This window comes from Odocoileus virginianus, chromosome 7 (assembly GCF_023699985.2).
Source record: "Odocoileus virginianus isolate 20LAN1187 ecotype Illinois chromosome 7, Ovbor_1.2, whole genome shotgun sequence".
In the NCBI taxonomy this organism is placed as follows: domain Eukaryota; kingdom Metazoa; phylum Chordata; class Mammalia; order Artiodactyla; family Cervidae; genus Odocoileus; species Odocoileus virginianus.
In genome coordinates this window covers 30,817,255-30,831,711 of record NC_069680.1, presented here as the reverse complement: position 1 = coordinate 30,831,711, position 14,457 = coordinate 30,817,255, and the positions used below count along the sequence as shown (strand labels likewise).

At 46.7% G+C, this 14,457-nt stretch overlaps 1 protein-coding gene across 3 annotated transcripts in view; it reads right to left on the bottom strand.

The window, feature by feature from the left end:
• MGMT (O-6-methylguanine-DNA methyltransferase) overlaps positions 1-14,457 on the bottom strand; it is a 277,591-nt gene that overhangs the window by 2,518 nt on the left and 260,616 nt on the right. For all 3 annotated transcript variants that reach the window (XM_070470422.1, XM_070470423.1, XM_070470424.1), the window contains exon 4: positions 3,619-3,758. In XM_070470422.1, the coding sequence (XP_070326523.1) occupies positions 3,619-3,758 (140 nt within the window). The remainder of the gene's footprint in view (positions 1-3,618; positions 3,759-14,457) is intronic.

The following is a 14,457-nucleotide window of genomic DNA, read 5'->3' as shown; positions in this document are numbered from 1 at the left end:
TGCTGTCTGTGGAGTTCTGACCCCGAGTGCTGAGGAGAGCGTGGGCTTCCTCTCCTGTGCAGTTTAACCAAGCGAGAAGTGGTCACACTGCTGGGCCTGCCCACAGCATACAACCAGGGGGGAACAGAAAACTTTAGGAACAGAGTGTTTGCTCTGATTGGGGGTTTTTATCAAATACAATAGTCACATTAATAATTGCTGGGAGGACATGATTAGATAATACACAATTCAAGTTTTTGACTGATAAGGAGGTAGATACTTAATTCAATTTAGTTTTATAAACATGTAGGCCCCAATTCAATTTTCCCCCAAGCAGCAGACTTCACACACAAGCTCTGCTTTTCTTCCCTCTTCCCCAACAAGCTACAAAACTGCAAGTGTGTAATGTGACCCTCTCTTTCTATGCACCATGCAGATAACAGACTGCTGGCCTGGAATAACAATTATAGAGATAACTATGGTCAGTCTTTGTCTTTGATGGAACTGGTGACTGACCAAACACACGCGATTCTCACCTCCAGAAGCGGCAACGCTGCTCCTGTTCATGCTAATTTCAGCGACAGGTTCCAGACTGTTAAAACAATGAAACCTGCTAAAATTCACTATGCCCCTAAGGACATTTCAAAGGATCCATACTCTCTATGCCCTCTCCTTTAAAGCCTGTGCTGCATGAAATGTAATTTTTATCAATAACCAAGTAGCTCATAATATCATAGCTGCATTGAAATCTTCATGCTGTGAAATCTAATTCATCCAATACATGAATCCATCACTTACACAGACCCTTTCTCAAATGCTATAAAACTTCCAAACCCATAGATTTGTCTCCAACAAAAATAACACGAAGGGGCCTTTCAATCAATAATGGAATCCCTCTGATTCTGGTGCTGGCTGAATATTTTCTCCAGCTTTGCCTTTGTTCTTGTGGGTAGCTGCCCACAAGGGAAAGAGCTTGTTTTCACTTGCGGCCTCATCAATACCTAAATCCTGGTGAACAAGTGACACCGAGAAGCTGTAATCAATAGCTCCCTGTGCGTTTTTTTCTTCTGGTCAAATGGTTCAGCCCCACTGACAGCCCTGACACTTAGAACATGATGCTAAATCTTTATCAACAGCCATCTGGGTGACTGGCAGGACAAGACTCGGGGGGTCATTAAGGCTCATGGCAAATCTGCGAATAAACGAACTCCTCAGGAATGCACTTGTTTAGGAAAAGGTGGGGAAACTCCCTGGCAAGTATTGATTGCCTCTGAACTGCATTTAGCAAATTCTGAGGATGAGTGGGACGGGGCTTTACGAGGCAGGGTATAAGCCCTCCTCAACCTGCCCCACCAGAAGACTGCCGCCAAGGGCTGGGCCTGGGACAGGGCCTTCCGGAGGGCTACCAAGTCATTACACCTGGGCTAGTAATCTGTTCATGGAAAATTCTGGAAAAACTAAGGGCCTGGGGTGGCTGAAACCCCCCAGCAGCAGACACTGCCCCTGAATCTGCGGGGGAGCAGCCCCCGCCTCGAGCACAGGCCGTCACGTGTCCTCGCTTACCGACGGACACCAAGGACGGGCGCACCGTGGGCGCCAGGGCTTTCTGCGACTTCTGCATCCACCTGTCCATCACGCTGCTCCTGAGCTCAGAGACGGCTTCACCACTGGGTACGTGTCCAGGCCGCGCTCCCTGCGCTGGAGCCCACATGTGTGGCTCTGCAGCTGGACTCTGCCGCCGGCACTGAGGAGGGACGCGTGAGCTGGGTCCAGTCCCTGACTAGGCCCCTCATCCCTTCAGGCCCCTGTCTCCTTAGGACCCCTCAGCCCGCTCTACAGACGATCTGAAGACCTCTGAGCACGGCTGCCTCTGCCGAGCTTGCCAAGCTGCACCCCACGCAGGCTGTCTCCTTCCGGGAGCACCCCAGCTCTTCTGAGCCACCCCTGGAGGCATCTATTGGGTCCTCTGCAACCTTCTCTTCAGGCTGGGGTTCCTGCGTGAGGCCAGGCAGCGCCTGGCAACAGAGGGATGCCCAGGGCAAGGCCAGCGGCTCACAGCCGCCGCACTGTCCTTGTCACGGGATGGCACCACCACGAGGGCCACGGTGCAGGAAGGATCCTCCCCGTGTCCACAGGCCACCTGGGCACGTGCCCACGGGGAAGTCAGGACAAGGACTGCAAGGACAGATGCGTCTCAGGCCCTGTGCAAGCCTGCTTTACAGATGTCAGGGGCTGAGGCCATAGTTGAGCAAGATAGTCACAGAGATTAACAGCAGGAGGAGGCAGTCCTGCTGCCTGCAGGAAAATAAAGGTTTCCGAGTGCTGCCACACATGCCGTCGCCAGCAGCCACGGCCTGGCCATTTCAGAGAGCGAGGACCTGTGGGTGTCACGAGGGGCGGGTGTGGGCTCCGCACCTGTGCATGTCAGTGAGCGGAGATGCACACGTCGAGGGGGCAGGCTGTGCTGGGACGCAAGGCCAGCCTCAGGGAGGGGAGCAGAAGGACCAAGCATCCCCAGGGCATGAACGGAGTGTGGACAGACGGGAGAATTTCTACACAGCTCGGTGACCCTGGGATGCAGGAAGCAGGCACCTCCAGAGCTCACCTGGAGGCCCTGAGTGGACATACAGCACGGGGCGAAGTCAAACTGTCCAACAGAGTGAGCTGGGAGAAGGCGGGGGCCTTCCAGATGGGAAGAGCCGCATCAGCGTCACTGGGAAACCTTAGCAGTTACCCCTGGAAACTGATGCAGGGTCATCCACGTGTGCCGTACAAACGAGGCCTGCAGGGTGTGGAGGTGGCACGTGTGAACGGCACACTAGGACGCTGTAATGGAAGTACAGGGGTGCAAACCCGAGCCCGACCCGCTCCCCCAGCCTCTGCCGCACGCTGCTCCTGACAGTCTGCGGTGTTTAACACGGACGCAGACGCTTCTCCAGGCAGATGTACACCATGCATGCACATCCGCAGGAGCCACCCCTGCACCAGCAATGGTGCGGTTCTGTGCGGAAGGCCAAGTGGCCATCCTCCCAAGACACTGGCCCTGCCCCGGGGGGCTGCCAGCCGAGGAGAGGGGGCTGCAGGCCGTGCTGGGCAAAGCCCACCTCTCCTCTGTGAGCATGGAGGGAGACCCTACAGGAAACACACAGCAAAGCCACAGCGATATTTTAAAAACTGGGTCGATCTGATGGAGTGACTCCCCACCCCACAATGAGACCATCTATTGGTTTTCCTGATTGGATGGCACTCTCCCACCATGTTACAGGATCCCTATGGCTTCAGGGAGAGACCCTCCCAGGGTGACGACACCCGGGTCTGACGGGCACCGCAGATCAATGACACTGGGGACGTTCCAGGGCCCTGTGCAATCGTGTGAGGGCTCCGAGGCCGAGCTGCCGTGTGGATGGGGTGCCCTTCCCACCCCCTGCAGGGTCCTCAGACGAGTGTGGCCTCAGCCAGACCCACACCACGGCCTTCCGAGACTGGACGGCCCTCTTCCAGGGGCCCCGACGTGAACACCTCCCCTCCTCCCCAGCAGCCCAGATCCCTCTGACACGCGCCTGAATCAAAGGACCTTGGACCCTGAGCTCAGCGCCCCGCTGACGGCGGCTGGGCTGACCCCCGCAGCCTCACACTCACAGGGTTGCTCCTCATGGCTCCTCCCACGGCCCGCGCTGCCCTGGGGTTGCCCGCCAGGGCTGCTAATTGCTGGTAAGAAACCGTTTCTCCGAATTTCACAAGCTTCAGCAGCTTCCATAACACCTGTCTGGTGAATGACTCTGAAAGGGAGAAAGCAAATGACGTTATTGGGACAAACAGCTCCAACAGCTAAGATACAAACAGCTGCCAGTCCTGAAAGAGAAAACGTAACAACGTACACAGAGGTGTTACTTAATTAAAACCCAGCTCTGCACGGGGTCCTGTCACCACGTCACCGATGAGGAGGATGCGCGGGAAGTGAGCCGAGGGCCGGCCGGCACCTCTGCAGGCCTCGCCAGTGGGCAGCACAGACAGCTCGCCTGCCCACCTCCCCGGAGCTCCAGGTGGGCCTGCAGCATGCTCTCCTGGGGCCCGGGCGGGTGTGGATGGGCACACGGTTCACTTCACAAGCACAGAAGGCCCTGCGTGCACACCAACTTTGGAAGCTTTTTACCGCTTGTTCAATTCCGACTCCAGCTGGGATGCAGAAGGAAAAGGAGGCTGTGGGCTGGACCATGGTGTGACGCTAGCTTAGCCGTCCACACCCAAGAGCGAGCAGGCTTAGGATGCCAGAAACCACGGTCCATGAGGCTGACGGTGACCTTGGCTCCAGGCATCCGTAAGGAGCAGAGCGGCAAAGATGAAACAGCCTTGCCTCCATTTTAACGAGCAGCCACATCGAGCCGCTGCAGGGGTGAAGAGGAGGACGCAGAACAGCCTCTCCCTCTGCTGCAGGCCGAGCGCGCTTCTGGGTGTGCAGGGCACTGCAGAGAAGCTGGGCACAGGCCGGGCCGTCTCAGTTGAGGCCTCCCATCTTTCCCCAGACGACGCGTGCCTGCAAGCATGGGACAGGGAGCTGCGCCCCCACGCACCTCCCCTAGGGCGAGGGCAGGAGCGCCCAACACAGCCACAAAAGGGAAGGATTCCACGGGCAGTTCCTGGGTCCGCAGCAGCACTGATTACGCTTCATGCCAAGCTGGCCAAGTGCGATTTGGTTCTTAAAGGAAACACACCCTTACATGCGTGTTAAATAATAAAAATCACTTCTTAACTGAAGGGAATGATAATCACTTCACCGGGAAAAAAATCTGTTTAGTCTTTATTATAACATTAAGCAAATTAAACATCAGCATAATCCAGGTGATACTAGAAAAGGGTCAGCAAAGAAATTGACTTTGTTGTTCATTAATTTACATGGATTAGTAGAGGGCAGAAAGATAGCAAATGTGCTCCAGTTTTTTATGATATAATTTCAAACTCTACACCATTTGTGGCAGGAGGGTGACTTTGGGGTTAATCAGACTGATTTGTCCTTTTAATTGCTTTCTATTCAAAGAAAATTCATTAGATAATGTTCTCTTCAAAATTCATGAATCAATTTAACTGAAGAAACCACATTAACAGCTTTGGGTTCATTAGCACATGCGGTTGTGTGACTAGCTGATTGCTGCGAGGGTTTCCTTAGGCAAACAGACTTTGTTTACTGTGATTTCTTTAGAAAGCGTTTTGAAATCAAACTGTTAATCATTATTATTGTCACCGCTGTTGTGCCTAACTTAAAAATAAAAGGAAGAAAAAAGAAAAGCAAGGCAGCTTGGTGGCAACTTGGAGAAAAAGAGGTTTCAGGGACAGCTGTCTTGAAAAAGAAACAATAAAAGCAGCCCAAGTCAATACTGCAAGACGCCAAGGCCAATCTCCAGCCGTCCTCTGAGAGCGCAGAGCTGCAGGCCCCGTCTTCTGTGCTCTGGCCTGGGGAGCAGCCGCTGCCCAGACTGTCCAGGAGAGCAGCCCGGAACCTACTGAACCGGCAGGGACAGCAAGGGGTGCGTGTGGAGGGACTGGGACAGAGCAGCTCCAGGGAGCCATGTCCGCTCCTCCACCCTCACTGGAGTGCAAGGCCCCGGGCTGCTCTGATGGGTTACTGCCAAGTCACAGAGCGCCTCTCCTTCCAAGGGCAGAAGCATCGTATAATAAAACAATTACAAGCCCATGTGTGAGCACAGAGTTTATCAAACATTTTCGGCTTCATTGTCAATTTTTCACGGGAAACCATTTCTCATCTTGTACATGCCCGGGAATATATTAGGACAAATAGCTCCAAAAATGCAGTATTTTGCAATCAAGCACATCTTTTTTTTTTTAACCTGGAACTCAATCCATCCTGTAGGGAGCAAATGCATTAATTAGTCTTAAGCAGCTCTCAGAGTCAATGCCCTTGCCCCGGACCTGTGCAAAAATCAGACCTAAGCCCCACTTCTCCAAAAAGGAGGGGCAACACTGGTGGGGGAGGACACTGTGAGCTGTTGAATATCATTCTGAAATGTAGTAAAAAATCTGCTCATAAAAATGAACATAATGTGGAAAACACATTCTCTTGAAGGTGTTCAGTTCAGTTGCTCAGTCATGTCCGACTCTGCGACCCCATGGATCGCAGCATGCCAGGCCTCCCTGTCCATCACCAACTCCTGGAGTCCACCCAAACCCATGTTCATTGAGTCAGTGATGCCATCCAACCATCTCATCCTCTGTCGTCCCCTTCTCCTCCTGCCCTCAATCTTTCCCAACATCAGGGTCTTTCAAATGAGTCAGTTCTTCACATGAGGTGGCCAAAATATTGTAGTTTCAGCTTCAACATCAGTCCGTCCAATGAACACCCAGGACTGATCTCCTTTAGGATGGACTGGTTGGATCTCCTTGCAGTCCAAGGGACTCAAGAGTCTTGGTGAGGTGACCACACAAATCTTTAGCGGTGGGACCGTCATTTCAGGTGGCCCTAAGGACTGATGCTGAAGCTGAAGCTCCAACACTTTGTCTACCCGATGCAAAGAACTGACTCACTGGAAAAGACCCTGGAGCTGGAAAAGTGTGAAGGCGGGAGGAGAAGGGGACGACAGAGGATGAGATGGCTGGATGGTATCACCTGCAATGGACATGAACTTGGGCAAACTCTGGGAGACGGTAAGGGACAGGGAAGCCTGGCATGCCATAGTCCGTGGGGTCGCAAAGAGTTGGACATGACCTGGTGACTGGCCAACAGCAGCAGCAAGGGGCAACCACTGAACCACCACCTTTCTCTCCTGTGAAGGTCCCCAAGGAGGGCAGGCTGGCCTCCACAGGCCACTCTGGGCGCTCCTCTCCCTCGCCCTCTCCAGCCTGTTCTGGGGCTCAGGTTGGGTCAAGGCTGGCTCTGCTGGAAGACTGTTTCTTAGCTCTCTTTTATCCGAAGGATCTGGTCATTTCCACTTCAGTCTGGGTGACTATTCAGACCCGCCCACTGTAACCACGGAAACCTGGTGAAAACTATTTTCTAGACCCTCCCTCTTCCTGGGCTGCTGGATGGGACACCATGGGCCGGGCTGCTGATGACACTGCATGCCTGTGGGATGCCCTGCCACAGCACTGAACCTGGTGTCCATGCCTGGTTACAGTCGCCTGACAGGCTTCCAACTTCCCAGGGGCTCTCCAGCCCAGGCCTGGCCTTCTTTGGCCTCTGGCACAGAGGGAGCCTGCAGTACCCTGGAGTGAGTGCCAGGTTCCGATTAGGTGAATCCAGGAGTTCTGACACCACGTGCTCTTCAAGAGTCAACTGGCTAACGTGACCTGATGCTGTCTCAGCATCAGAGCAGCCAGACGACCTTCCCAGGAAGGAACCCGAGAGGGAGACCACAGGAGCGACAGGGGATGGGGTGAGCACACGCTACTGAACGCCTCTATGAAGCCTGGGCACAGAGCACAGGGCAGCCACTTGAGGGCTGTGGAGAGGAAAGGCTGGGGAAGAGGAATTTGAAGACGCACTGCGATGATGTACCCGTTTGCCACTTTTACTTCAAAAATCCCTAGACTGACTGTGGGCTTCTCAGGTGGCACTAATGGTAAGGAACCCGCCCGCCAGTGCAGGAGACTTCAGAGATGCAGGTTCGATCCCTGGGTCAGGAAGATCCCCTGGAGAAGGAAACGGCAACGCACTCCAGTGTTCTTGCCTGGAGAATCCCACGGACAGAGAAGCCTGGTGGGCTACAGTCCAGGGGGTCAGTCAGACATGACTGAAGGGACTTTGCATGCACACAGGGCGGACTGCGGCCTGGACCCTGGAGGTGGCACCAGTGCAGACAGAGCCCAGGAGCCCCTGCTGCCTTGAGGAGGGGGAAGCCCCCCCAGGGCTACTATCGTGAACTCTTTGGCCCCCAGGCAATCCTGCGGTGTATGCAGGGGGTGGCAATGGTGGAGGCAGGCAGGTGCTGAGAGCTCTGAGGAGAAACGTCCTTTCTAAGGGGAAGAGCTGTGGGCCCAAAGGTGGCTGGGCCCCCTGCATTCTCTGTCTCTCTGCTCCTGCTGCCCGGCCCCAGAGGCCTGTGTGGTTGCAGGACGGTGCGGGAGAGGACCAGGGAGGCTGTGGAGGAGGAAAGGACTGGGAAAACCAGACCCGGAGCTGTGCGGGTGGATCCCACACGAAACCCAAGATTGAGAACAGAGGGAAGGCTGAGCCCCTGCTGCGGTCCAGGGGCGGCCCCGAGGAGGACCGCGGGGGATGCAGGGCGCGGACACTGAGAGCGCAGCCGCAGAAGCCTGGCCGGGGCTCACAGGCTGCATCCAGCCAGGTCAAGGGTCTCGTCAACACGAGTATCAGTGTCACCCACAGGATTCACAGGAGACTCAGGGTCTCGGAACATCTACTCAAAATGAGAGGGTTACAAGGTCCAGAACACTCAGCATATGAAGAGTCAGGAAATCCTCAGCCTTCCTGGGTAAAGAAAATCATCAACTGTAATGGCCAAGAACACGTGGAAGTTAGACTCACCTGACAATCCCTGCCTCGCCAAACTTTCTGAGGTATAATTAACAAAATTGTAAGATACCCAAAGTGTACAATGTGATGACTTGATAAACATCAACTGATGACAGCTTTACAGGATCTGTAATAAGAATGCTGTGAGAAGGGAAAACACCCTTGGAACAAATGAAAATAGAGTTTCCAAAAAACTTACGAAGAAAAATCAGAGAACATAGTACTGAAACATACAATATCCAAAAAGGAAGAACTGCACAGCATGGGCTTCCAGGCAGACTGGAGATGCCCGAGGCAGAGCCGACTGGTCTGAAGACAAGTCAGCAGAAATGGTCAACCTGAGAGGCAGGAAAGAATGCCAAAAGCAAACAACAATATCCAAAACAGCCTCGGGGACATGCTGGAAAAGCCAGAAGGCCTAACACGTGTGTTACTGGAGTTCCAGAAGGAAAGAAAGCAAAGTGTAGTGTAGAAGAAAAAATTCAAAGAAATAATAGCTAAAAATTGCCCAGATTTGGCAAAAGATATACAACCATAAATTTAAGAAGCTCAGCCATGTGCAAAAGGGACAATCCCAAAGAAATCCACACCCAAACCCATCAAGAGGAAGCTACTGAAATCTAAGGATGAAGATAGAAGTTGAAAACAAGGAAAAATGGCATATTGTTTGTGGGAAAACAATGTTTGAATGACTGTAGAATTCTTAGAGAAACTGCAGAGGTCAGAAGGAAGCAAAACGGCAGTTTTAAAAGTGCTGAGAGAAAAGAACTATCAACTCAGAATTCTATATCCCATCTTGAAAAAAATCTTTCAAGGGTGAAGTTAAAATAAAGACAGTTTTAGATCAAAAAAACCTAGAGATAATGCACTGCCAATAGATCTAAAAAGTTAAAGGAAGCTCTTCAAGTAAGAAGCAAAATAATACCACAGGGAAGCACGGAACATTAGGAATAAAAGCAGAACAAAAGAAATGGTAACTATTTGGCTAAATACCACAGATTATTCTTCTGTTGAGTTCCTCAAAATATGTTTAATGACTGAAAGCAAAACCATGACATCAACAGATAAGATTTTCAGTGTATGCAGGTGTAAACCATCAGCAAGAGTTGAAAGAGCTCCGTGGCGGTCAGGCTTCTATATTCCACGTTAAGGTGGTGAAACGCTGACTCCAGTTAGACTGTGACAGTGATATTATAATCCCTGAAGCAACCACCAGAAAAACTGTGAGAGATGATATAGTGAAAAACAGATCACAAACTTAAAAATGCTAAACTACTCCAAAGGAGGGAAAGAAACGAAAAATGAAAAACAGAGGGAAAAGACAGAAAACAGATAATATTATGTGATAATAAAATAATAAAATGTAAGAAATAAGATAGCAATAACATGAAATAAATGTCTGACATACCAACCCTAAGCGTTTATGTACCTTAACAACAGTGTTCAAATGCATGAAGCAAAAGCAGACAAAAATGAAATGATAATTAGCCAAATCCACAATTATACTTGAAGACTTCACTACTCCTCTCTTGTAACTGATAGAAATATCTGACAGAAATTCAAGGATGCGAAAAGAAAAAAACACCATCAACCAACTTGTTTTAACTTTATAGAACACTCAGTAACAGTAGAATATGCATTCTTTACAAATGCACATGGAACACTAATCAAGATATAGCGTATTCTGGGTTATGAAATATTAACAAATGTAAAACAATTGACATCAGACAAATGATTTTATCTGATCATAATGGAAAAAGGCAAAAGGAAAATCTCCAAACATTTGAAGAGTAAATAAGCCATTTCTAAATAATCTAGGAGCCACAGAAGAAGTCTTAAGGAAAAGAAAACTGAGCTGAATGAAACTGAAAATACAGCATATCACAGTCTATGGGACAGAGTTAAAGCAATATTTAGAGGGTTATTTATAGTATTAATGCATATTTTAGAAAAAAGGTCTCAAATTAATGATAATATAAAGCAGAAGAATAATGTGCTGAGTTATCAGTCATGTCCAACTCTTTGCAACCCCATGGTCCTGCCAGGCTCCTCTGTCCAGGGGAATCTCCAGGTGAGAACACCGGAGTGGGCTGCCATGCCCTCCTCCAGGGGATCTTCCTGACCCAGGGATCGAACTTGGATCTCCTGCATTGCAGGTGGATTCTTTACCATCTGAACCACCAGGGAAGCCTGTAACAATAAGCTTCCAATTTAAGAAACCAGAAAAAGAAAATAACATAAACCAAAAGAAGAAGAAGGAAAGGAATAATAAAGGTAACAACAGAAACCAGTGAAACTGAAAACAAAACATGGTAGAGTAAAATACATGAAGCCCAAACCAGGTTCTTTAAAAAATAAACTCATAAATCTTTACAAGACTTATTAAAAACCCTAACTATCAACATAAGAAATTGAAGAGGGGATGTTACTACTGACCTCACAGACATTAAATTGATAAAAACAATTCCTACCAAAAAAAAAAAAAATCTGTGTGCAATACTCAGTATCACAGATGCACTAGATCAATTTATCAAAACTGACAAATAACCAAAACTCAACAAAGATGGAACAGATAGATGGAAGAGTCCTGTAACTACTAAAGAGCTTGAATGCATAGTTTAAAATCTTCTGAAATCATAGGGCCAGATAACTTCACCAGAAAATTCTATCAAATATTTAAAAGAGTATATCAATTCAACATAATTTTCTAAGAATAATAGAGAAGGAAACAATTCCCAAGGCATTTTATGAGGCTATAATTATCCAAATATCAAAATCAAAAAGCATGCAGAAAGGCACAGATCAAGATCTCTCATGGACATATATGCAAAAATTCTCAACAAGGTACTTGCAAATCAAATTGAGAAATATATCAAAAACAAGACATTAAAATTTAGTGGAGTTTGTCCTAAGAATGGAAGGCTGATTCAATATTTGAAAAAATTAATCTATTATAAAGCTAAACTAATCAAGATAGGATGTATTGGTGAAAAAATACATAGATCAATGGAACAGAATTAGAGGAACAAAGGCAAGTCAATGGAAAAAGGATAATCTTTCCAAAAAATGGTGCTTGAACAACTGGACAGTCACATGCAAAATATGAATCTAGACAGACCATGTATCTTCTACAGAAACTGACTCAAAGTGTATCTTAGGCCTAAATCTAACAGGCAAAATTATGAAAACCTCCATGAAAGGAAAAAAAGTGGGTATGTTGAACTTTATCATAATTCTTTTTTGCTCTGTGAAAGATGCTGTTAAAATATCTTACAGAAAAGTCACAAGCTGAAAGAAAAATTTGCAAGACATGTATTTGATAAAGGACTTGTATACAAAATACACAAAGAATTCTTAGAAACTCAACAACAAGAAAATGACCCAATTATAAAGTGGCTAAGAGTTTAACTTGGGCCTTGCACAAGCCGTGCCGGGGAGTGAGTCTTCTGTCTTGGGAAGACCCCTGGAGGAGGGCATGGCAACCCACTCCAGGATTCTTGCCTGGAGAATCCCATGGACAGAGGAGCCTGGTGGGCTTAATATAGTTTATGGGGTTGCAAAGAGTCAGGCAAGACTGAGCAACTAAGCATAAGAGTTTAACAGACACCTCCTCACCAAAAAAGATGTACAGATGACAAATAAGCATCTGAAAGATGTTGAACATCATTTATCATTAGTGAGTTCTAGGTTAAAATAATGAGATACAATTAGATACTATTAGAATGGTTAAAAACCAACCATCCAAACAAAAAAACCTCAACAGTACTGACTGCTGGCGAGGATGAGGGATATTCAGTCACTGCTGATGAAAAGGCAAAGCAGAACAACTACTCTGGAAGAAAATTTGCTAATTCCTTACTTAAAAAGCTAAACAGAAGCTTACCACATGAAAGAGTGACTGCACTCCTAGGTATTTACACTCAACAGATTGGAAAACTTATGTCCACACAAAAACCTGCACATGAATGCTTAGAGCAGCTTTATTTACCTATTGCCGAAAGCTAGAAGCAATCAAGATGCCCTTTTATAGATAAACTATCAAACATCCATACAATGGAGTATTATGCAGTCATGTAAATACTGACCTATCAAGTCATAAAAAGACATGAAAGAATATTAAAGGTACACTAAGTGAAAAAAAAATTTTTGAAAAGTCTACATGCTCTATGACTCCAAATACATGACATTTTGGACATTTTGTAAAAGGAATAACAATAGAAACATACATGAAATGTATATAAATTAATAACAACAAAATATTTAAGAGAATGGAGGATCCCAGGAAAGAATGCAAGTGGTAATGAGAATCTAACCATATTACAATGTGTGAACAACTCCACTGAACTGTGTGGGGAAAAACAGTGACCTAAGTAACTTTGGAAACAAGTGGAGTCTGTAAGACTAAGGCAAAAGGAATTGCACTGTACACTGTACTCTGGTTTGACAAGGCCATTTCCCATGGAAGTACCAGATAAAAATCCCAATACTGTGATACAGTATACTGGGCTCCAATAACTAAGAAAATGGATGGCAGATGGGCGTCCGTTCCTCACTGATGGAGGAGCAGCGTACAGGTAAGCAAGGGGAGGCGGCGAGAATGATCCATGTAATAATGGATTAGAATTCTATGTAGATTTGAGTATGAACTAATGTTTAGAAGACGTGAGTTGGATCCTTGGGTGGGGAAGATCCCCTGGAGAAGGGAAAGGCTAGTCACTCCATTATTCTCACCTGGAGAATCCCATGGACTGCAGGCCAAGCCGTGGCAAAGAGTCAGACACGACTGAGTGACTTTCACTCTACGTCAGTACTGGTAGAGGTCAATGCCAACCTCAACAGTGTTAAATCATGATGGTAGTATGGACCCTTGACATGATTTCATGAAAACGGCACTTTACCTCTGTGGTTTTCCTCCTGTAACTCCATAGCTCCAGTCTATGATGAGAAAAGCATCATATAACTTTTAATATAATGACATTCTACAAAATTCCTGACAAATACTCTAGAAAATTGCAAAGGCCATCTTAGACAAGGAAAATCTCGAGAAAATGTCAAAGCTAAGAGAAATCTAAGGAGATATAATGACCAAATCTAATATGGTATCCTGAGTTGGTTCCTGAAATGAAGGACATTAGGTTAAACCTAAGGAAATCTGAATAAAATATGAACTTAAGTAAGATACTGACACTGGTTCATTGAATTAACAAGTGTATCAGTAATACAAGAGGTCAATTATAGGGCAAAACAGATGTGGGGACAAGTAGACTCTCTGTATTAACTCAATTATTATTATTGGTTTTTTTTTTTTTGGTAAATCTAAAACTGTTCTAAAAAATAAAGTCTACTTAAAATGAACTAATATGAGCCACCATATTAACAGACTAAAGAAGAAAAAGATATAATAATATTAATCATGGTAGGAAAAAAATTTAAGAAGTTTCAACATCCATTCATGATGAAAGCTCTCAGCCACCCTGGAATAACCCAATAAAGGTAATGACAAAAAACCTACAGTTAATATCATACTTAACTGTGAAAAGATGAATGCTTTTCCCCTCAAGATTGAGAAAGAAGCAAGGATGTCCACTCCTATTCAATATCACAGTGGAAGTTTTAGCCATTACAATAAGACAAGAAAATAAATATGTTTTGGGAGGAAATAAAACTGTCCCCATTTACAGGCAATGTGATTTATGGGAAAACACCTAAGAATCTATTAAAACAAACATGCCAACAACAAAACCAACTTTGAACTAATAGGCGAATATAGCAGAGTCACCAGGTACAAGGTCAACACACAAAAACCAATCACAGTTCTGTTATTGGTAATAGCGCCAACCAAACTGAAATACTTAGATTTAATCTAAGTGTATATAAGATCTTTATGCTAAAAACTACAAAATGCTGATATATTGATAATATTATAAAAGAAAACCTAAATCATTTGAGAGACATACCATGTTCATGGATAGGAAGTCTCAGTATTAAAAAGA